The sequence below is a fragment of the Notamacropus eugenii genome, chromosome 1, assembly GCF_028372415.1.
Source record: "Notamacropus eugenii isolate mMacEug1 chromosome 1, mMacEug1.pri_v2, whole genome shotgun sequence".
Taxonomy (NCBI): Eukaryota; Metazoa; Chordata; class Mammalia; order Diprotodontia; family Macropodidae; genus Notamacropus; species Notamacropus eugenii.
Window position 1 is genome coordinate 356,915,893 of NC_092872.1, and position 24,701 is coordinate 356,940,593.

The following is a 24,701-nucleotide window of genomic DNA, read 5'->3' on the forward strand; positions in this document are numbered from 1 at the left end:
CCCCCCCCCCCCCCCCCCCCCCCCCGCCAAGTGCTGTTACCAAGTCCTTAGCAAAAGAGGAGAGGAATGTTTTCGAATACGCATATGTGAACTCTGCTAATTTTTAGATTAGACTGTGTTCCTTATGAATTAAAAAATGAATCTGAAATCATCTAGCTGGATCTTTTAGCAAGAACTTAAATCTGTTTAGAAATTTTTGGTACTTCTAATCTAAACAGTAAATTATGAAATGGGAAGCAAAGTTAATGAAAACATTTCTCTCATCCCGATGAGATGATGAAATCAAGAGAAAATTTAGTTTAGGTCGGATGGAGGCCTGAGAATCATAGCCCAGAAGATATACATATATTTAAGCTTCGATCCATTCCCAATGAGGTGGCGTTTAAACCTGTGGCAGGTCCTTTTATTCCCCTGCTACCTTTCTTAACCTTACAGTTTATCCCTTGTCTCCTTTCAACTCTCCATTTCATTATGTCCTTTTTAGCTTTTTTTTTTTTTTAGTTCATCTCGTTTGTGCTAAAAAAAAAATATTTTGACATCCTCCTCCTATCTATTAGGGATCCTTCTCTAGAAATAGTGCACAATACATCCTTATATTTCTAAAGAACTGTTTTCACAGTACTCTCCTTTGGCTCTGAAATTATGTATATGTAATTGGTAATTAAAGGTGCGAGCTTTTCAATATAAACAGTATTGCTCAATGTTAGATCGTTAAAGGGAGCAGAGGCACTAAATAATTACCTTTTACATTCTGACAAACTGTTCACAGAAATCCACTCTCCCTAGCATCACTATTCAGCGGAAGGGTTATGATTACATTTTCAGTATGGCAAAGCATCTTTTCATAAAATAAATTGGTAAATTAATTATGTAGTATTGTCTTCAAACTCCCTTTAAAGTAAACTCTGATTTTTTTTTTAAAGGCGTAATTAATGGTTTCCAGAATGTGTATTGTGTTTGCTGTTTAGTTACCTTGTAGATTTTCTTTGTTACAAGTCTGCAGACAGCAGCCTTTTGGTGTGGATTTCTTTGCCTATGTGATATTTTTCTATTTCTACATTTCTAATGCATTTCTACATTTATCTCATTGGGAGCCCAGCTCAGCCTTCTCTTTGCTTCTACTCAGCAGAATCCTGAATTATAGTTTTCTTCTTGCTATTCAGAAACAAACATACACACACACATCTCCTGTTTGTGATACATGTACATATTACACGCATAGATGTGGACTGTTGGGGAAACTTCCCTGAGGAAGCATGTGCTACTATCAAGGGAAATAACAGGCCCGTGATTTATTTGGAGGATGGGAGATGCCACAGAAATTTTTCCTTGAATTATCTGTTCCTTGGCTCTGACCATTTAATAACTTCACAGCCACGGAATGCATTTTTCCCCGTCATCTCTGTTTCCTACTCTTTCGTGTTTTCCATTATTCTTTGCTAAATACTGAACAGTTTAAAATTTACCTTGCTTTTCTGGTTTCAGACCTTTGTCTAGTTTGCCTGGCTGTCAGAACTCGAACACCTTTTATTCTCTTAGAATGCTAATATTTGCATTTCTAAAATTCCAACAAAATCTCAGATCCTGAGGGGATTATGAAACCTTTATGTGTCCCCTTTGTTTCGATAGGAAATTTTAGACTGCAAAGTTAAACCGTCTTTCTTAAGTGGCTTATTACCTTTTAAGATCTTCATCATCTTTTCAAACTACCTTATTTTCCCCTCTTTCCATTCAACCTTCTAATAAGCAGACATATGTGAATAAGGCAGCATAAAAATATATTTTCTTTTTAATTTAACATACTAACTGAGCACCTACTATGTGTAAGGCACTGAAAGTGTATTGTGGCCTGGAAACATGGCCTCCTGTGTAAGAAAAGAAAACCAATCAAGAAAAAATAATCAGTAGCTATTAGGGAGCCAGTTAGGGAAATAGAACTCTGACTGACAACTTGCAAGCAATCCAATCTCCCCCCTCCTTTTTTTTTGTGGGGGGCAAACATCTTGTAATTGTCGATGCTGCCCTCTGAGTCCTGTCTACTTCTCGTAGTAGCGTGGCCATTCAGGTGCTGTTTTCTAGGTGACAGCCTGTCCTCAGGGAATTTTGAGAAAGGTTTAGGGTATGTGGGAGAAGTTACTGCACCTCACTGAAACTCAGTTTTCTCATCAGTAGTATGAAGATAATAGTAAGGATCCTCCCTGCAATATCAGGGTTGTTTAAGAAGTACATCCTTTATAAGTCTCAAAGCAGTGAAATAATAAGCATAGGGACTAGACCTGGGATTTCATTAATACTGGGAACTCTCAGTGAAGAAATTTCCTCCACCAATGTGGGATGGCATTTTCTCAGAAACCACCAACTACTCTTAGAAGGCTGCCTAGAGCACTGAGTGGTTAAGTGACCCAGCGATTCTTTGTCAGAAGTGGAAGTTTAATCTAGCTTTTCCTGGTTTAAAGGCCAGCTCTCTCTCCACTCTGTCATGCTAACTCATAATAATAGTTGTTAAGATCCATATAGCGCTTACTATGTGCCAGGCAGTGTGCACACAATATTTTTACAGATATTATCTCCTTTGGTCCTCACAACAACAGTGGGAAGTAGGTACTATTATTATCCCCATTTTACAGATGAGGAAACTCAGGTAGTCAGAAGTTCAGTGACTTGCCCAGCACCACACAATTAGTAAGTGTCTGGGACTCAGTTCTTCCTGATTTTGGGACTGGTGCTTTATCCATTGTGCCACCCAGGTGTCTCTCTTACGACTTCTCCAGTGACAGGAATAGGGACTTAATTATGAATGTCAAGAAGGCCAAAATAAGTTTTCCTCCTATCAGGAGGATACTGAAGACCTAAGCCTGATAAAACACCTTTTGACTTATATAGGTTTATAGCAATGCCAGAACCTTTTGGAAAGATGCCAGTGTCAAACAGGGCATCAAAACATTTTATGAGCCCGGGATCCTTTCTAAGCAGGGCTCTTTTTGTTAGTTGGGATGCAAATAAAAGGGGAAAATAAAGGAAGAGGAGAGGCAGGCCTTAAGATCCACACTCATGAGTTTCTACTTTTCCTAGTTTGACTGTTCAAATGTTTTCGAGTGCTTAAGTCCATCTTTTTTCTCTCTGCTCCCTCTCCTCCCCTTTCCCTCTTTCTGTTCTCCATGTTAAGCAGAGGCTGACCATGTGGAAGCCACCATTGTCGACGAAGATGAAGGTCTTGAGATAGAGGAGCCGGGTGGCCTTGGGCTGACCGCAGGTGGGACAGATCCAGACTTGCTGACCTGTGGACAGTGTCAGATGAACTTCCCCTTGAGAGACATCCTGGTGTTTATAGAGCACAAGAAGAAGCAGTGTAGTGGGAGCCTTGGTGTTTGCTATGAGAAGAGCCTGGATAAAAGCAGTCCCCCCCCTTCGTCACGCCCCGAGCTCAGGAAAGTGTCAGAGCCAGTGGAAATCGGGATTCAAGTCACCCCGGATGAAGAAGATCGTCTACTGACGCCCACAAAAGGAATTTGTCCGAAGCAGGAAAATATTGCAGGTATGGCATGTTCCCTTCTCCCATCTTCTATTTAAGTATTTGGTCAAATGGCACTCCCCCTATAGCACACCTGTCATGAAGTAGAGGCAATCCAAAAAAAGGGCATTAGGGTTTGAGGGCCACCGCACTGGTGCTTATGGTCCACCACATTTTTGCCTGACTGTGCCAGTGACGTATGAGAAAAACTTTCAGGAGCTTTGGAGGTTGGTTGATCGTTAAGGACCACCATAAGAGTACCAGGTGTATCCACATATTTACCTAGAAACTTCTGGGGACTCTCTTTTTCTGAGGCATCCACTCTATGCACTGAGCCCTCAGGAAAAGATATACATAGGGTTTAGAGGACATAATTAATCTCATTGTTTGGTGAGTGGCTTTCTCTTTGTGTCATAATCAAGTTGACCCCATCACTGCTGCCAGAAGTAAAAGATGGAGTGAAAAGGGCAGTGTGGGAGAGGGAACTAATCCCAGCTTTTCCATAAACTTGCTTAGGCAAGCCTCTTCTTCATTTTGGGACTCAGTTTCCTTCTCTGTAAAATAGTTGGGCTAAATCAGGAGGCAGTGACATGTAATAGAAAAAGACTCTGTACGAGAAGACACCGGTTTAAGTATCTTTTTTGCCCCTCACTAGCTTTGTGATAAGTCAAACAGCTTGCGTTAACCTCAGTTTCTCCATCTGTGAAATACAGGGGAGACCAATGTCCAAGATCCCTTTTAATTGTAGGGATTGCTTTTGTGGAGATTTCTTAGAATATCCACTGTGGTTCAGGGAAGTGGGACATGCTACCCATTCCCCCTTAGCCGCACTGGTGACCCACCTGGACGTTTTCCCCTGTGTACAGGTACACTCTCCTATATAACTTTAGCACATGCTTACCTTCTGTTTGGCCTGTTTCCTCTCAAAAGTGCGGTTTTACAAGAAGTGCCTCTTGCTCTGTTAGCTTGCTATTTCCTTCCTAGCATCAAGATACTCCATCCAAAGCAGCAGACCCTTTTTTGTGTGCTCATCTCTCTCTTGGGTGGAGTCTATAAACCGATACTACTTTCTTGGGCGAACACTAACTGTGATCTGGTGGGAAAAGCCCCAGACTGGGAGTCAAAGGGCTTCTTGCTATGTATTATCCATGTCATCATGGGCATATCCCTTCCCCTCCAGGGGCCAGAGTTTCTTCATCTTTAAAATGGAGGGCTTTTTGATAGCTCCCTTCTAGCTCAAAAGCTGATGTTCTTAACTGCTAGTATTTATGTTGTTATGGTGAATAGAGGAGGATTAGGGATAAAAAGAGCCCACCAAGGGCTTTTAAAGCTTTGGAATAGGGCCTTCTCTTTTTCTGTTAGCATGTCTACACTTAACCTGGAAATAGGAAAGCTTCCTTTTCCCATTTTACCTCTTCCTAGTGTTCTGCTTTTGGATTCGTACTTTCTGTACTAGACACAAGGCTAAGCACTGATCAATTATAACCTGGCTCTGTCACTGACTCTCCACCTGTGCGACCATAGACAAGCCTTTCCCTTGCCTTCTTAGGACCTTGTTCTTCTCATCTCTGAAAGGAGGCGGGTGGATAAGATGACATCTCTAAGGGTGGCTTCCATGGCTGACATCCTATGATTATGGGTCCCTTCTGGCTCTAGATTCCATGACTAGATGAACTTTCTGGCCCTGCCTTCTTCCAAAATACCACGACCAGATGGCATAAACCTCTATGTTCATTGCACTAGGCTAGGGATTTTCAGAGAGAATGCTTGGACCACTTTGGGCTAATTAGAGGCATCAGAGGTAGTGACTTGATTTCTTCTTCCAGTGACTCCCTGAGGTACAGAGGCTGCTCAGGTAGGTCAGAGAGCAGCTACTGGTAATTTTAATCTTTGGTAGAGCTCCTACTTTTTCTGTTGAAAGTGTTCTGTTACTTCTGTGCCTAGCCAGTCAAAGGGGATTCGAGAGTTGCCATTTGCTGAGGCCAGAATCTGATGGTTATTTTTTTTTTTTAAATTCTTTGGATCTTTTGGAATGACTGTTGCCACTAGTCTACCTGTTCTGTCATGTGGGATGGTGGAGAATTACTGGAATAGTAACCAAGAGACCTGAGTTCTGGTCCTAGCTCTGTGACTTTGGGCAAGCCACCTTGATTTTATCCTGTAGATGCTGAACCAGATGATTTCCAAAGTTCCTTCTAACTTTTAATTCTCAGATCTGTTTGAGGGTGGGGTGAGGACCTTGGGATGGTGTAGGCACGGAATCTACTGTCCTAAAATGAGAAAGATCAATGACAGTTCTTACTCTTTTCCTAGCTCAATGGAGATCAAAAGGAAATTTTTATGAGAGGCACTTAAAATACAAAAATAAAAAGTTATTTTGGGAAGACTTCCTGAACATGATCTGCAGATAGGAATATCTGTGCAAATGTGGCAGTGCCTTCTTAATTAAGGACCAAACTGTTAGATGAAAAAGGTGGGATGACTTTTTGGTTCCCTGTCCTCTCCTTCCTGTACTTAAAAAAAATCAGAGGAATAATTTTCAGCAGGAGTACGGAATTCATGACATTGTAGCCAGGCAGGGCAGCCATGACTGCCTCATGAGAAGTCTTTCCTTAGAAAGGCCCTAGTGTAGTATACCTATCCCCAGATTTCTCTCTCAATAGAAAAGCCTTTTACATTTGCTAGAAAAACTAGAACCTAAATTTAACACTGAAGGTATTTCCCAATGAGAGGCCATAGATCATTATTGTTAGATTTGTTTAAAAAATCAACTAAATATGATTTCATAAAAGGAAAAGATAATTTCTAAGGAAGCTTTACCCCCAACCCTTCTTCCTTTTTTTTTTGGTTGAAATACTATAGTACTCTACAATGCTGTACGAGCGGCAACAGATATTGTTGGCCTTTCTGCTCTGCAACAGGGTGAATGGATTTCTTTATTCCCAAAGAAAATATGTAAAATAATCCCTTAGAAGTATAAAGACAGATATGTTTGTTCAAAGCATTTTAAATGTTCGTTTAATCAAAGGCACCAAATACAGTACATGCTGTGGCAGTTGAGGAAGACCGTTACATTGAAATAGCAAATCCTGGTCCTTCTTTCTCTCCTTTTCCCTTTTTTCCTTCACACTTTTGGAAGCAACTAATTTTTTTTATTTATTTAACAAAAAGGAAAGATTAAAGAATAAAACTTCAGTGGCTCAAATGTATAAAGTAATTTAATATGGTGGAAGCATTAATTATTTTAGCTTAATTGAATTCTGAGGACTGCAGTAGTTGCATTTTTGTAGACAAGCCCTGTTTATTATTTCTCTGTGTAGATTAACAGTAAAGGAAACACAGATAACTTTCAGTTATTTATTGTCAAATAAATGTGTCAATTCATGTGTAAAGCAAGCTGTTCAAAGATAATTGAGTCTTTATATTTTAAGAGGGAGACTGGAAATCATAGGCAATGGGCTGCTTTGGCTTCTGGAAATACACACAGCTGCTGCCCAGGCCAGGCAGTGGCTGCCCATGGTGCTGCTGGCTGCCCTCCGCCCTGGTGAGGCTTTCTTGAATTTCTGTGAAGTTTTCATTTGTTGTGTTGTGACCTTGGGCAAGGGTTTCCTCTCCCTCAGCCTCAGTTTCCTCATCTGTAAAATGTATAAGTTAAAAGCCTCTTTCTTGCTCTTACATTCTGTGTTCTCTGATCGTAAGGGACAGTACTGACAGTATGCGTTTTCCTATTTCTCTGGCTCAACTGAGTTTTAGTATAGTAAGCTTCTGGTAGTGGTCTTACAATTTACATCATCCTAAGATTAATGGTGGCAAAAATCCCTTGGACCTGGCACAAACCTTTGGGGCTACCACTTACAGTTATAGATTCAAATCCTTGATATCCTATGAGAGGCATTATAAAGAAATGACAAAGAATATTTACTCCAAGGGAATCTGGGGTGCTGAAGTTATACCACTAGAGATGTAAGGGTCTTCTTTGAAAACGAAAATACCTGTTTGGTTATGTAAGATATTAAGCTGCTATCCTTCCTCTTAAGTATGAATTACATCCTTTGCAAGTATCAGCTGAGAGCTGAGCAATAAAGAAATGGGAAGGACATAGCAGGGAAAGCGGCAGTTTTGAAGTCTTGGATGTTGTCTGGAAGGGCAGATTGAGGTTGGTGACTACTTGGAGTGGAAGAGGTAATACACATGCTGGAGGTGCTGGAGAGCACTGAAGATGGAGTTTGCCATCTTCTCCTTTTTTTTTTTCCAGGGTCAGTCTATCATTTTGGGGCCTTTGGCAATCAGCTCCGATCTTGGAATTGCAGTTTGATGAATTTGATGATCGACAAGGATCATCTTTGGGGAATTGACAATCTTATTTGAGGGAGGCCAATCTCACATATGGATGATATAATTAATGTCATACTTCGCCATTGCTATACCTTCAAACCATGCTTTCTTTTAAGGTAGCATGTGAAATGCATATTAGAGTGATGGTCAGGAGATCTTGGTCTGAATTCCATCTCAGCCATTTAGAAGCAACAGATGGGATCATGGATTAGAGCTGCAAGGAATCTTAAAAAGCATGTAGTTTAGAGGTGGGGAACCTGGGGCCTCAAGGCCTTGGGTGTGACCTTTTGACCAAGTCCAAGTTCAAGTTTTATAGAACAAATCCTTTTATTAAGAGGATTTTTTCTGTGAAGTTTGGATTCAGTCAGAGAGCCACACTTGAGGACCTAGAGGGCCATATGTGGTCTTGAGGCCTCAGGTTTCCCTCCCCTGATTTCTAATTTAATCCCCTCATCTTACAGATGGTGCTATCAGACCCTGTGTGCTTCACTTAACTTTTTTGAGCCTCAGTTTTCCTTATCAGAAAAATAGGTTATATATTAATTATTAAATATTAAAATAGGTGATATATTAATTACTGTGAGGAAAGCACTTTGTAAAGATTTCTAAGTACTATAGAAATGTGGATAGATCATCATCAACATTATTATTTTTCCCTGAAAGAACTCTTCAGAGAAAGTTGATTGGGAATATCTATAACCTCTTTCCCTTGATCCAACCTCTCTCTGACATCCTGATCTGATTGACTGTACTATAAGCAATCTCTAGTGTCTTTCTATTTTTTAGTGATTTGAAGAGGAGAGGCTAGATCTCAGGTTTTGAAAGAAAATGTGCATCTATAAGACGTGCTTGTCATAGATCACTTTTGACTTTTGTAAGAAAGAAGTAATTTGGGATTCAGTGTTGGCTTTGGAAGGCTTGCTACAACTGTTCTTCTAGCCCAGGTGGTTTGGTTTTCACTTACTAAAGCAGTACAAGTCTCATAGGCTGAGCATATTACTAATATCTGTGTTTGACATGGAAGTTCTACATTTATACAGCTCTTTCAAGAGAGTACCGCCATTTTGATTTTTCACCTCTTTGGGACTCATCTCTAAAACAAAAGAGATCGGACTAAATGAACTCTTGAGGTCACTCTGAACTCTATATTCTGTTTCTATGATTCCATGAATTAGTGTCAAAGCAGGACACCCCCCCCTCAACTTTCAGGTCTTAGTGTGACTGCTATTATTACAATAACCGTATGATAATGGTGAAGTCAAATACAAGGTGTCCCAAAAGTCTTAGTGCAGTTTAAAGCTGGCAGATGGGTTAAAGCCCACAACTGCCCTAAGACTTGTGGACACAAAGGATGTGGAGGTGGGGAGATCTGGGTTCTAATCTCAGCTCTGCCAATAACCTGTTGTGTATGTACTACTTCATTTCTGGGGGCTTTGGTTTCCCCAAATGTGAAATGAGGAAGTTGGACAAGGTGATTTTTAAGATCCTTTTTCCCTCTAATATTCTATAATTCTATAGCCTCTGTTAATGTGCTGGGGACATTTCCTATCTATAAAACTTAACTTTAGGTCCTTGAAGAAAAATCTCTTAGTTATTACCCCAAAGACACTTTCCTGAGGTTTCACATTATACAGCCACTCTAGGGAATACTCTTGATCATGGATAATTTTTTTTTTTTGGCATGACATCATTCATTCCATAACCAAATGAAGTTGAAATGGCATGAATTAGCCAGCACCTGTCAATCATGGTTTTGACTTCATCCCCCCCACTCCCCAGAAATGTCAGTTAACTTGGGGAAGTGCCGGAGATTCCAAAAGTGACAGGAGGCTGCTTCTCCACCATAGGCCAGGGGTAGAAGTGTTCTGTGTCCTTTTCTTAGTGTTCTAGACTTTTAAGTAAGTCTTCATTTGGAACTGGGGTAAGCAATTCTGGGGAGTATTATGGAAAGTCATTCGCGGAGAAGGAAAGAGAGGCTTTAGATGTCGACCAGCAAGTGGGATTCTCTGCCATAAGCGGCAGACCTTATGTAGTTGAACTCAGTGTGTTTGAAAAGAAAGGTTTCCTGTCAGCTGCAGGATTTAAATGCTATAACTCTAGCTCTGTGAATGCTCATTTTGGGTCTAAAGAATTTTTTTTTTTAAACTAAAACCTGCCAGTGAGAAGAATTAAATTGCATGTGCTGCAAACTAGAGATAAACACTACTTCAGGTTGCCTTGAAATAAATGAATTTGATATATTTAGAATTGTTATTTCCCCTCCAAATTAAGATTAGTTAAATCCATGTGTGTTGTACAGTTGATTGTTAACTCCATGTCGTGAGTTATCTTTCTTTCTGTTTTTTTTCCTCTTCCCCCAACTCGTGACAGCTAATTATTTTTGCTGCCTGCATTGAGGCATTTATGGGCACTCGGTGTTCCACATAACAAATTTGCTGCTCTTAACTTTAACTTTGGGGTGTTTGTAGCCATTGGGTGGTGCTCTGTCATGAAAAAAAAGAAAGGCATATAAAAGAGAAATCAGAGTATCATGGATCTAAAGCTGGGAAGGACCTTGGAGGACATTTGCCAGATGAGGAAATTGAGGACCAGGGCTTTGAGTTGACATAAGTAGTAAGGGTGAGAGGTTGGGGTAATATCCTTGTCTGATTCACCAGACTGTCAAGTGAGATTAGGGACAACAGTCCATGGGCACCGCTGCTCTGAAATATGATGCATTCTCATTGGGTACGCTTTGTCTCAAGAAAGCCGTCTACATGGCACAAGATGGGTTCTTGGTGTCCAGCCTAATAAAAATCTTTGCTGAGCATCTCTGCATTTATTTATAAGAGAATCTTAGAAGTTGAAAGGGTCCATTTAGAACAGGCTCCCACCTCAGAAGAGGATTTTGTCCACAAAATCCCTGATGGGTGGATGGTACTAGCAACTAGTGTTTTAAGGTTTACATTGCACTTTATACAAGCTACCTCATTTGAGCTCCCCATAACCCTATGTGTTAGGTAGTGAAGGTATCAGTAACTCTGTTTTTCAGAGAAGATTTGGATTTCAGATAGGTCAAAGGATATGTGCCTGCAGCCACATATCTAATGTTGGAGGCAAGATTCAAACCTAGGCCTCTTCTGACACCATACTCAGGACTCTCTTCCCCCATGCTACGGTCTTTGCTTGAACCCCTCCAGTGAAAGGAAGGAATTCACAAGGCTGTCCACTCCATTGTTGGACAGCTGGCTTCCTTGTAGCATGGACTGGATAGCATGAGAGTTGCTTCCCTGGGCCAGCGGGCAGTCTCTGAAGATGTGTGACACTGGAGCAGTGGGTTATAGTTTCCATTTTTATTAGAAACATTTCCCTTGGCCACAACATGATTTCGATTAGGCATTGTGCCCACTGCCTCTGCTAATGTGCATGGGTGGTATAAAAACTTCCAGCAGTCATTCAGCAAAGAGGGATCTGAGGCATGGGCAGGGTAGGGAGGCAGACAACGGGGCGCCCAGGGAGAAGTAAACTTACAATTCTTTCTCATCTCGTAGCAAAAGGTCAGTAGTTGACTTGCAGTTTATATTAGATGTTTGACAGTCACCTTTTGCTAATTTTCATGCCTGACTAATGAAAACCAACCTGCTCAGAAGTGGGGAAGAGTGGGCACCCCATGCGTTGGTGGGGCCTACAGTTAACAAAGCAGCTTGTCACCTCGGCACACCTGGGATGAACTCTTTTCTCTGAGATCACTGAGAAAAATGAACCTGGGGAATTTGGATTTTTAATATTAGCTCAAATTTGGACAGCAGCATCGAGTATTTTTTGCAAGCATTTTTCCCTTCCATTAACTCATTCCAATCATGTAACAGGATGGTGTAACCCAAGAATTGGTGACCACTCAGAGGTTAAATGACTGCCCAGCGTAGTAATACACTGAGTAATGACTGACATTTGTACAGCACTTTAAGCAATCTAAATATATTTTCTCATTTGTGCCTACAGTAATCTGGTGGGGGTAATACTACAGATAACAAATAGCAGTGCTTGGGGAAAGTATGCTAGCCCTGGAACCAGGAAGACTTGGATTCAGATCCACTATCAACACTTGTTAGCTGTGTGACTGAGGGCAAATCATTTCCATCACTCAGTGTCTAGGTTTCCTAAATTGTAAAGAGAGATAAAACTTGTACGCGTATTCAAGTAAGATAATATATGTGGATGTAAAGCACTGGGCAATCTTTAAAGGGCCGTGAGAATGTCAGTTATTATATTGACTAGAGAGGAAAAACTGAGGCTCAGTATGATCTTCATCTATAAAATAGTGTAAAAGAAGTGGTGCTGAGTTCAGATGACTTAATGGATAGGAAACTATTTTTTTAAAAGGATAAGGCCACACAAATCTAATATTACAAATATTAACTCAAGTTGTTAAGTCTGATGGGAGTTGGGAGAATGGAGAAGTCATTGTGGAATGGACTATTTGAGAAAGGTATCCTGAAAGAGAAAGCTTTTTTAAAAAATTAAATAAAAATTGACTTCTCTAGTTTTGTTTAGTCTAATAACCTTGTCCACAGTCTCCTGAATGAAAAAGAATTACATGCAGGGTTTGAACCTAGGTTTTTGCTGACTTCCACATCCAACACTCCCAGGTGCAGCCTGTACTAAATTAAAATATAATTGGGAAATATTGAACAAAAAAAAAAAACAAACCCCATAGCTATCATGGCATTTTAAAACTAAGTCAATGTACAGTACGTAGAGATGCTTACCTTTATCCTTACAGATGAATAGCCCCCATTTCTATCCGAGTTGGACCCCACTGGTGTATAAAGCACTGGATCAGGAGGTAGCAGACATGGGTCCTACTAGCACCTTACTTAGGTAAATTACTTGCCCTTTCTGGGCCTCATCTGTATAATGAAAGAGTTGGAATAGATGATTTCTAGGGTCCCTTGCAGCTCAAAAATGCTGATACTTATGTTAAACTAAAGCGGGGAGAGGGGATTCTGAATTTCCCAAGCTTCAAAACAGTTGAAAGACAGATTTCCAACAGATAAGTATGTAAGTATGATAATCAATGACCATGAAGCTCACTGTTTATTATTTCAGCTCCTTCCTGGAACTTTCTCTGGAGGTCTCAGTTACGATAAGAATGTTAGGCTTGGTGCCAGGAAGGTCTGAGTTCAAACTTTATCTTAGACTCTTACTAGTTGTATGACCCTGGCAAGTCACCTAGTCTCATTTTCCTCACCTGTAAAATGTGTACAAAAGTAGCATCTACACACAGGGTTACTGTGAGGATCAAATGAGTGCTTTTCAATCCTTAGAGTGTTATTTTTATTATACTTCTTTGGCTGTGTCCTCAAAGTAGAAACACACTTTGAGGGGAGGCTCTTAGTTGATACCTTGGAAAACTCAGGTCAGATTCAAGTAAAAACACCTGAGAAAGAAAGAATACCAACTGGTTAACTGATGGCACATTTATCAAGTATTTACTGGGGAGTCTATTGCAGCAAAAGGGGATTGCTTACAAGAGGCTAGAAGTAGTAACTGCTTTGTCCTTTTACTTTGTCATCTAATGCCTAGCCCCATGCCTCGAACCTTTTAGGCACTCAATAGTTGCTTCCCAGCCATAAGGAAGGAAGTAATTTGAGAGAAATTCCAAGATGGTAGAAAGTCAGGTTCTCAACAAGCTGGGTAAGTCTGATGGGAGCTCAGAAAATGAAGAGGTTAGCGGATCTAGGAAAGGCATGTTAAAGAAGGAAGTACTGCTGCCTCATTAAGAAATCCAAGTAAAAAAAAACAAACAACAGACTCCTTTTTAATGTCCCATGTTGATTGAATTGAGTCTAGCAGCTTGTTCCTGGGTTCAAGTCTCAACTCCTTGGTTGGCATGTTCTGAAGTGATGATTTTAAGCACTTGGGAGGAGTTGTATCTTTAGGGCACCAGGGAATTGGTGAAATGGTTCTGTTCAAGAAAAAAATAGTGCCCTCACAGCCTGGTAACTGGTTGACTTTGCCATGGCTAGAAGCTACAGCATAGGTTGCGTGCTGTTTCCTGCCCCTGTCATGAGGCTGTTCCTGCAAGTGCGGGATTATGGGGAGAAAAGAATAATTTATATAGTGAGAAATACAAACTTGAGATTGAGTGGGTGGTGTATATTCACGGGCTTTGTGTACACTTCCTCACCCTTTCTACAAACATCTATTAAGTGCCTTCTAGGATCATAAATTTACAGCTGGAGGGTCATCTAGTTTCTTGACAGATGCAAAAACTGAGGCCCAGGGAGTTTATAAGGGACTTGTCCAATGCATTGTGCTCTGTGCCATGAAAATTAGGAAAGTAAACAGTAAATGGTCTCTACCTTCAAGAAGCATAATATCGAGTATGGAAAAATAAGAGAGATACATATGCTACCAATCAGAATATGAGAAAATTGTATAAAAGTAAAGTACTGTAGGATCAAAAGAGATCTCACTTCTCACTGGGGGGGGGGGGGGGGGGGGGCCGTGGTTTGTAGAATAGGTTCTATGTATGATTCAGTGGAAAACCAGGGCAATTATTCAGTATTCAGATGAATTGGACTCAGCTCTCCTTCCCCCCTCCCCAATAAAACACTTTTGGCCAAAATAGCCAGAAAATTATTTATGCAAAAGTAATTATTTTAAATGAACCACCTGGATAATTGCCTCCCATTCTCTGTTCCATGTTGCAGGTGTGGACACAGTCTGCAAGCTCTCTCTCTCTCTCTCTCTCTCTCTCTCTCTGTCACACACACACACACACACACACACACACACACACACACCCCTAAATTCGAAGGGAAATGAGCATGTATGGACACTGTATACCCAAGGCAAACACATGAATAAGGAATGTTCAGAGATGTGGAATGTGTGCACTGGGCCTTGGGACTTTTTATAAAAGAAAGTGAGGACACCTGTCCAACTCAAGTGGAGGGTAGTGAAATACTTTTTTTTTTTTCCTGACTTCACAATGTTTAAAAATCTTCTTCAAAGCAAACAGTAAAAGAATCCTGGAAAGATTTTAGAGGTGAAAGCTGGTTACGATAAAAGCCTTTTTCTTTTTCATCCCATCTTCCCCCACTCCATGGCTCTTTAGCATCGTTCCTTTGGGTGATGGATTATTCTTCCCCTTGTCCTTGGGAAGATGATATTTCAGGTCTCAGTCTTCACTGTTAACTTCTTGGATTGTCCCTCCACCCACCATCTTCTAAACAGTTGGGGTGATAAGGTAGAGGAGGAGGGTTTTAGGGAACCCTTCACAATTAGGTTTCTTACCTTTGGCGCTCTTCCTATTCTCTCCTAAATCATAGTATAGACATTAATAAATAAATGGTCTTTCTGCACATTGATGATATGTCATATAACTCATACAACTTTGACCTGAAGTTAAAATATCTTCAATCATTAGAAAAGTAGTATAGCCTTTCCTCACCTGATTTCTGTTATGGTAAAAAAAAAGAGAGAGAGAGATCTTTTATGTTTTAGAAACAAGTAAATATCTAATAATTCCACTTTAGGAGCTAAATTCAGTTAGACAAGACTAATATTTTATCTATTAGCATTTTCATCTGGGAGGCTAAAAATGAATTTGTTTCAGTGTAGGTAAATAAATATACTATCAAGTTTGTATTTCAGAGATGTTATCTTTTTTGGTGAAGACAGTTTTAAATACGGTATCTCTGTGAGTACCTGGGTGAAAAGGCATTGCTAAAGCATCTTTAGAATAGGTGAGATTCCTTCTCCCCCTCCCTCCCTTTTCTTCTTCTTCTGGTGAAAGTGGCAGCTTACAAATAAAACCGGGACCCTTATGGGATATAAACAACAAAACAAATCCCAAGTCTCCTCCGTTGGGGAATCGCCCTTAAGATGATTTCACCTTTGCTCTATTATCTTGGGCAAGTTATTTATATTTTCTGGCCTTAGTTTCCCTTTGGTTAAAAGGTTGGACAAAAGTCTTAGAATTGTTTTTGCATAAAAGAGCACACACAGAATTTATAAAGAAAAACAATAATACTTAAAAAAAGTTCACCTACCACAAGAACCTTTGAACTCAAAGATTTCCAAAGACATTCTCACACCTGACATTACACTTTCATAGTTCTAAGGACATATGTTTTATGATTCTAAGGAGAGAGCTGCTCTCCCCCCCCTCCTCAGAATGGCAAAGTGATCCTGGGCAAGTCACTTAAGACTTAAGTCTCTCACTGGTTAGTCACTCAGTGCTCCAGGCAATTCTCAGATCATAAACTGTTTAAGGTGCCCATCTATATAGAGGAAATTCTTTACGGAGAGCTCTCCCGGGGCCAATGAAATCATAGATCCTGTCCAAAATGATTAAAAAAAAAAGAGAGATTTTAGAAATCTGATTTTTATAAATCTAATCCCCTTGGATGGAGGGAAGTACTGAGTAGCTAGAGTCAGTGTAAGGAAATCTTAGTGGGAAAAGGTGAAAATACTCTGGGGAATTAAAAGCCACTAATTGGGGAGACAGCTTTTGTCCGCCCAACTTTAACCCCTGGACCACTGCAGTGGCCAGAGGAAAAATGGCAGTCTTTATCTCAACTGCAAAAACCCCCAATAATAGCCAACGATTTAGGGGCCCCTAGGGGAGCCTGGAAGTTCTCTGCCCTGGCAGGGACGCGGTGGAGGGAAAAGAATATAATGCAGCCTTATAACCTAGGGGCCTCCACCCAGGAAACCTGGGTTTTTTTTGGGGGGGGGGACCTGCCTGCGGGGAAGGCTTGTTGCAAAGCAGAGCTCCCAACGGTTAAAGGGTGGACTGTTGGTGGCTCTGCCTTAAAAGGAAGACGGGGTGGGGGTAGGGGAAAAAAGTAATAATAAGAAAGAAAAGGGAAAGGGGTGGGGGAAAGGTGGGTGGGGTATCTGGGGATTTGGTGTCTTAAGCTAAGGAGCTAAACCGGAAATCCCAGAGATGTAATGAAAACAAAACGGACTTTTCACTCCGGCGGTGGCATCCTGGCAAGGAGAAGGATTTCCAGAGCCAATGTTTTCATTGTAGGTTTTTCTCGAGAGAAGCGGTGGAGACAAAGCCTTAACCCATTCGCAGGAAACCCTGGCTGGGGCAGGAGGTGGGCCAGGGGGACTGGCTTGCCCCCAACCCCACCCCGCTAGGGGCGGCGGGATTTGAACTTTTTTTTTTCTCCCCATGCCACCTGCCCCCCCCCTCCGCCCAACAACCTGGCATGTGTGTGTGTTGCCACCCCCCCCCCGGGGGGGGGAGGCTATTGGGGAGGGGCAAAGAGAAGGAAATCTTTTCAGAAAACCTTGGGAGGGAGAGGGGGCCTTAAGGAGAGGGAGATGGATTTAAGGCGCAAAAATAACTTGTTAGGACCAGGGAAACAGGCTGACGGCCCGCAGTGCATTCGAATGCACTCAGATTCCACCCCGTGCGGAGCACCAACTCCTGTAACTTTCTTCTTTGGGGGGAGGGGGGAGGCTGCTCTGCCCAGCTCCCCATCCCCGCTGCTTGACCGGGCAGATTTTTATTTTCTTATTTCCCCTCACCTTTTGATCATGGCAAGCACTTAGCATATCGCGCCTCCCCGGCGCTCTCTCATTAGGGTCTTTTATCTGCAGAATGTCCCCAGTCCCCGGTCCTCCCCTCCTCCCCCTCTCCCCACGCCAAGGGCAGTATCGCCTTTCTATCCAGAAAGCATCTAAATCTAGCCTTTAGAAAACACAGGAGCAATTAAAATCATTAGACACCTCCTTCCTGAGGACCTAGAATCTCAGGTCCAGCCCAGCCAGTTTTTTTTCCTGGGGTGGGGGAGAAGGATTTCAATTCCATGCATAATCTGGGGACATAATTGGCCAGCTGCTGTAGGGTCTGCCTGTCTTGCAGCTGACCTTGGTCCTTGCGTCTGGCCTCGGAATGAATGTTTGCCTTCTTTCTGCCTTTGACAGCTTCCCGCCCCCCTCCCCTCCCCGTCGCCTCCCCCGCCCCGGCCCACGCCTTCCTCGGTCTTCCCTTTGCACCGTTCCTCTTTTTTCTCCGGGGGGTGGGGAGGGGGGAGGAGGGGCTAGACTGCGTCTCCCTCTCTCCACTATCCTCCCCTTCTCTTGCTAAATTTATTTGGGGGAGGGGGGAGAAGAGTTTGTGGTTGGGTTTTTATACAGATATATGTATATTTCACCCTGGACTTGCTGGATAAAAAAAATCAAGTCCTGATTGGGGAAGGGGAAGCAGGGTTACAAAATACATACATACATACATATACATACACACACGCATATACACACACCTCTATTTAAATACGTGTTATTGGTGAAGGAGAAAGGGGAGGACGAGGAGGAATACGGCCAGGCTGGGGGGAAGCTGGAAGAAAGGAGAGCCACGCTGAGAGCCATGTGGCCCAGCCCTAGCGAAGTGTCTCTTTCTCTCCCTGCGCCCCCGGGGAGTGGAGGGGGCGGAGGGTCTCGGCCCGGCAGAGTGGGTCTAAAGAGAAGTTTTCTCCGAGCAGTTTACAGCCCTCCTCCCCAAAGTCTCTTTCTTTACAGCTCCACCCCCTCTTTTCTTCCCCCCACCCCAATCTTTCCCACCTCCTTTCCCAGGCAATCTCACCCCTGGCTCTGGGCCAGACCCTTCCCTTCTTTCCTCCTCCCCCTCCCCCTCCCCCCCGCCCCTCTGTCCTGGGTCTCTTGGGAAGGGGTAGGGGCGGAGAGGAGGGACCTGCCTGCGGAGATGGATGGAGTCGGAGGCTCTAGTTCAAGGGCAGGCCGGTGGCTGGGGCCTCCGCAGCCTTCTACGTCTGCCCGGCTCTTGCGCACCCAGCCTTCCTTCATCCATAAGCAGTTCTCGGGATTTTGAGGACTTTTATGATAACTTTGCAAGTGCCTCCCCCAAGTCCTCCAGTAGACGTCGTCATCCTCATATTAAAAAAAGGGGTGACCATTTAGTTTTTATCCCTGTAGGGATATTTTCCCCGAGGATGCACCTGGGCAGAGGCCAGGTGCTTCCCTACCGCCTAAGGGAAGGGGCAGAGAGGCTGAAGTTAAATGCTAGCGTGCCATACATAGTTTCACCCCACCCCCTGCTCGCACCCCCTTTCCCTCCCATCTTTTACCCTTAATAAGTTGTTTCTGCTGTTCCTAAATCAGGTGAGGGGACATGGGAACGGTGGTTGGGATTTCTGTCTTTTGTGTGTTGTCCAGGGTGGGGGCGGGGGAGCCACTAAAGTGGTTTGCTTTCTTTCTACTTCTCACTCCCCAAATTAAAAAGGGAGTGAGGTGGAGAGAAGCCTGCATTTCTGGAGGGAAATTCTGATGCTAGGATTTTAAAACACTCAAGGACAAAAGTGTTTCCCCAATTGTGTGGGGATTGAACCCTCCAAAAGAATTTGACAAAAGGCACTGTGGAATTACAGGGAATTAATGTCAGTTTCTCCCCCCCCCTTCAGTTCTTATTTCTCTTACAATCACCCCCCAAAGAGAGAATTTGTATGCAAATGGTCACCTTGCTAGGAGTCTCTTTATATTTTTGCTTCCTAAAGATCTGCCTCAAATTGTTGTTTAAAGGCTCAAATAGGTCCTTAAAGACTCAGAGAAACAGTGGTTGTCTGCCTTCTCTAGCTCTCAGTGTGTCTACCACAAAGCTCTTAATTTCTTGTTCAAACATTTCTCCAAAGCTGTTACTCAGGAAATAAAAATGTATGCTGTTTGCCTATAGAAGATTAAAAGTTTACCTTCACTGTGACAGCTTTTCTAGGCTGGGGTTAGAACCATGTCTCTATTTTCTTTTATTGAGAAACAGGTCTGAACCAAACAGAATGGATTTGGTTTTTTTTTCCCCAAAGGGGTGTGGGGCACCTAGGTAGTTTAAAAAAATAGATATATGATTCAGAGGAGAAGCAATATCTTCATGCTTTTATACTCTCATGTCTGCAGTATGCATAAATAAAAAGCATTAACATACATTGAGATAGAATTGACATAAAAGAAATTACTTATCAAAATGGAACTTTTGGTGACCTGCAGAGAAATTTAAGGATTTATATTTTTTGGTGCCCTCTTTTTTAAGGCCACACACAAAAAAGGTAATTTCAGCATAGGAAACCTCCAAATGTTTATGTGGGCCCAAAGAAAGTTTTCACATCTTCCTCTGGCTGTGTATGGATCCCCTAGGGTTTCATTTATAACAATCTAACAAGATAGAATCTGCCTTTGAATATCTGTAAATATGGCTAAAGATCACAAAACTCTACTCATAATTGTTCAAGACTAAAAGGCAGAATTTAGTGTTTGATTAGTGTTTATGTTACAGCATTCCTTTACAGAAAAGGAGATAAAATGATATTTTATTTTCTTAAGGAGCTCTGTCATTGGTTTCTAGACTTCAACTTTTAGAGAGATGAGCAGTTTTAGATTTTTGAAGACAATGACAGGGAGGAATCTAATTGTTCACATTTTCACTTGAAAGACAGGTCTGTTGCATACTTAGTTGATTTAATGATATTTTATTGGTGATGAAACCGACTTATCTTTGGTTTATTTTGATTGATTCAACAGAGATAAAAAGCTACTTATAATTGTTTCTTCTGCATTTAGGGTAAGGCATGTTGAAAAAGTAGTTGAAAGATGATTTGGGGTCTATTGGAGTCCTAATTTGGGAAGAACTAAGGAAACCATCAGGACGGTAGATTCATTTCTGCAGGGACAAATCTTGGTGTTTTAAGGGACTGGTTAAGAGATGCTCCTGAAAATGTTGAATAGACCCTGTTCCGGAATGTGTGTGGTTCTGACCGACTGAAGAATCAGGAAGTCGATTCAGGATTACCTTGCTTTTATGTGCCAGATGTTTTTCAGAAAAGTTGTGGGCAAATTGGGGTTTTGTCAACTGAACCAGGTTGAAATGTGCTTAGAAACTTCATTCTTTAAAGGAAACATGAGGAGAATTCTTTTTTGCCAGGTGACGAATCTTTGAGACAACCTTGAATTTTATGTATGGGCCTTGCTGGAAGGGTGGTACTTCTCCTTACCAGAAGATGGTTCTTGTATTATAATCTGAATTATAGAGGGAGGGAGGATAGAGGTTGAGAGTAGGAGTGGACTGACATATTAGAAATTGAGATATTGACCAGCTGCAGGCTGTCTCTGAGCTCTTCTGTTGTGGTATTGTGATATAAGCTAGCCTAAGGCAAGTGACTTTGTGTTCCCCCACCCAATTTCTTCATCTACAAAGTAGGGACATGACTGTGCTTACCTCTAGTAACTACACAGATAGGAAAATAAACTAGTCTATAATAATGAAATGATTATTCATTTGAAAAGCATCATATATAAATATAAGCTGTTATTGTATTCTTCAAACCAGGGAAAGTGTGGGGGGGGGGGAAGGGGAGGGAGGAATGTAGTTTTCCAAGGTGAAAGGAATCATATTACTGCTTGTAAGAAATGTCACATCGAAATGCAAACTGTATTAATTTTAAAACCACATATTTGGAGGAGTTGAAAGGACTTGGGTTTTCCAATATCTGTGCTTTATAGAAACGTAGGCCACTGCACATACTAAGGGGGAAAAAATCTTTTCTCCTTTCTAATAGGACTGTCCCTCTTTTGGTTAAATTTCACTTACCTTAAAGGAATTGGAGAGAGCGAAATGTTGTAGTAGACAGAACACTAGATTTAGAGAAATCATGTTAGCCTCTCGGTTCTCAGTTTCTTCATCTGTAAAGAGAGGTGATTGACCCAGATCAGTGGTGTCTAACTCAGATCACCAAAGGGGCCACTAACCTGTATGTAAGGATCCCTGTGGGCTGAATATTGACTTAAAAATCCATACATATTTATGTATGTTTTAAAATTAATATACCAATGCATTAACATTAATAGGACCTACATTTTAATTTGGTTTGGTCCACATTCGAATGTTCAGGTGCTGCACCTTTGACACCTTTGACCTAGATGACCTGTAAGGTCCTCCCTTGTATGAACACAGGCTAGCATAGTAGAAAGAGCTGGACCAGGGGATTTCTGGATTAAAACCTTACCTCTGACACTTAAGGTAGGAAGTTGGCCAGAGTTACTTATCCTGCAGGGAACTTGATTTCCTCATTTGTAAAGTAAGGTAGTTGAACCAGATGGCCTTCGATTCCTGCTCTCCATCTATAAATGCTATGGTTACCTATCCTAAAACATAAGCTCATCATCCCTTTTAAGGACACATAAACCATATCAGTAAGTTGGGCATTTCCATCAGAGGGACTTAGAATGCTTCACTAATGATCCTTACCAGTGGTGTTTTTCTTTTCCTCGCCCTGAAAATAACAAAGCAGAGAAGCAACTTTTGTTTTGTACTCCTTTTGTTACCTAAAGAAAGGCATGTTGGAAAAAGGACTTGGCTTCATGGTAGAGAAATTCATTTATCCACCTAAATATTTTAGTGTATGAGCCATCCACAATCTGTCTCCAGCCTACCTTTCCAGTCTTATTTCATATTATCCTACTTCATTTAATCTATAGGGACTCTGTACCATGTTCTTTCTCTCTCTCTTTTTCTATCCCACAGTCTCCCAGATACAAGCAGATTTCTGTAGTCTAGTGCAGGAGATACACATTTTACAAATACTGGTACATTTAACTCTTTCCCAAATCCAGAATTCCATCTCCTTTCTCTCACTTTTTCAGTCTCCTCCAGGTCTGAAAAGTACCCCTCATTTTTGCCTCTGAAATTTTCATTTTTTTCAGGGCTCTACTTGGTGATTTCTACCTGAAGCCTGTCCTTATTCCTTTAATTATTTTTTTCTCTCCTTTCATTTTTCTTCTCTCTTTCCCCTCTCTTCCCAAATTAACTTTTGTGAACTTTTTTTGTGTACATATTGTTATCAGGAACTCTTTTTTTTTTAATCTTTGCATCCCCAGTTCCTAGCATAGTTTGACACTCACAATAGATATTTAATAAATGTTTCTCATGTTGAACTGAAACAAAACCTAGTCTGTAAATGAGAGAAGGAACAAAGCTGAAAACTTAGGAAATTTTAGAGTTTTTTTTCTTGTACCACCTCTCCCCCCAACCTCAATAGAAGTTGTTATTTATCAGGATGAAGGCACCACATCTGGCTAGTATGAAATAGACCTTTTGCAGTAGAAGTGCATAATGTAATGCTGAATCCCAGTGGCCCACCTTTAAAAGAAAAATGAAGGGCTATTCATTGAGACTGACTTTGTAGGCCACAAATGCTTTGGTTTTTTGCCTTATGTTTTATACATGATTCACTTATAGCTGTTATGAAATAAGGCTGTTTTCTTAGCCAGTCTCTATTCTAGCAATATAGGCCTGTTTGGACTGGAATCTCAGGTTGGAATTTAGGTAATTTTCTTTTTCTTCTTATCTTTCTTTTTCTTTTTATTCTTTTCCAAGCCCCTCAACTGTCTGTATTTAGGAGGGGCCTACTTCAAGTAAGATACCCACATACCCAGCTTCTGTGGTACCACTTTGTAGTTGCCTCTGTGGGCACAAAGCCAAAACACAGCTCCTGCTACTTAATTGAATACGAATCTAAGTAAATTTCACTTGTGAACATGTGACTAGCCAAGGAAGGCAAGGGAATATTTCATCTTCCCCCGTATGTATGATTTTGAGGTCTTGTAACCTTCAACCTAACTAGCCAGAATTTTGATCAGCATGCTGGTACTGTACCTCAGCCTAAATCACATGTTACAACGCACGCGCGCACACATATCCACACACACACGCACACACACCAGCCGAAGTATGGCAAAACCATGTACCGCCCATGTAAATATTGTTTGTATGAACTGGGTTTTCTATCTTTTGTTAGTGGCAGCTTGGTAATTAACACCAGATTAGTGCAGCTTTCTTTTGACACGTGAATACATTTTGGGTTTGAAAATACTTGTGTTCCCTAAAGCCGCTTCAGAATATGTACCTGAATTTTTGATCTGTAGTATATTTTTTCTCCCTTGTTCCTGTCCACGTTTTTCCCCAAATATAAGCAGGTTTCTGCAGTCTAGTGCAGAAGAAACACGTTAAACACAGCTAAATAAATCATGTTTACTCTTGGCGTTCTTGGTAGTGAAAAATCTGTTGGCTGTTTTTGCTTCCTTATTTCTCAGCATTTGCTTCCTACCTGTTTTTGAGCACATGCCCAGAAATAGCAGTTTTGTCAAATGAGGGGATTATGCCAACCAGCCGTCCTCTCTGCCAAGGGAACTGCTGGATTGCAAAACAATGACGTTTTTTTTAGTGACACTGATATATATTTTTTTTCAAAGAAATTAGTATATAGAATAAGGGTATTGCATGTGCTTTAAAGAAGACCCTATGGGACAGGGACATGGAATGAGATACATGACATTTCACAAGAGCAGATTTTCCATATTGTAACCTGCTTTGTGACACTTGAAAAAAGAGATTTTTTTTTTCCTATCCAGAAGATGGTTCTTGTTTTTAGGAAGGTCTGCTAGCAATATCGGGATGCAGAGGCATCCCTTTGGTGGCCTCTGCTGGCTGATCTTATGGTTCTCTGGTCTGTATGTGGTTCTCCTGACACCCATATGAGTGAGACCTGGATCAGGGTCCATTTGAGTTCAGCCTCAAGGCCTGCCTTCCCGAAACCATGTTTGGGGTGATTTTGGATGACATTGGATTTTTTTTTTTGTTTACTTATTCAGTTTTCTGAGGCTTACAGTGTTGATTCTGTTTTAAGCTTGAATTCAGCTCCAGTTTGAGAGAGGTAATTGACTTGTTCCATACAGTATGCAGGGTTTGTTTTCTTTTTAAAAAGGCATGTATGGGACATGCATGCACTGTTTTGCATCATGGAGCCTGTTAAGCTGCCTTTCTGTATCCTAAAACTTCATTTTCTCATGC

The 24,701-nt window shown here is 41.4% G+C and overlaps 1 protein-coding gene across 4 annotated transcripts in view; it reads left to right on the forward strand.

The window, feature by feature from the left end:
* Positions 1–24,701, forward strand: part of BCL11B (BCL11 transcription factor B) — a 140,176-nt gene that overhangs the window by 13,120 nt on the left and 102,355 nt on the right. For 2 of the 4 annotated variants that reach the window (XM_072630280.1, XM_072630282.1), the window contains exon 2: positions 3,167–3,535. In XM_072630280.1, coding sequence (XP_072486381.1) covers positions 3,167–3,535 — 369 coding nt within the window. The remainder of the gene's footprint in view (positions 1–3,166; positions 3,536–24,701) is intronic. The other 2 variants (XM_072630281.1, XM_072630283.1) reach the window with 1 other exon arrangement.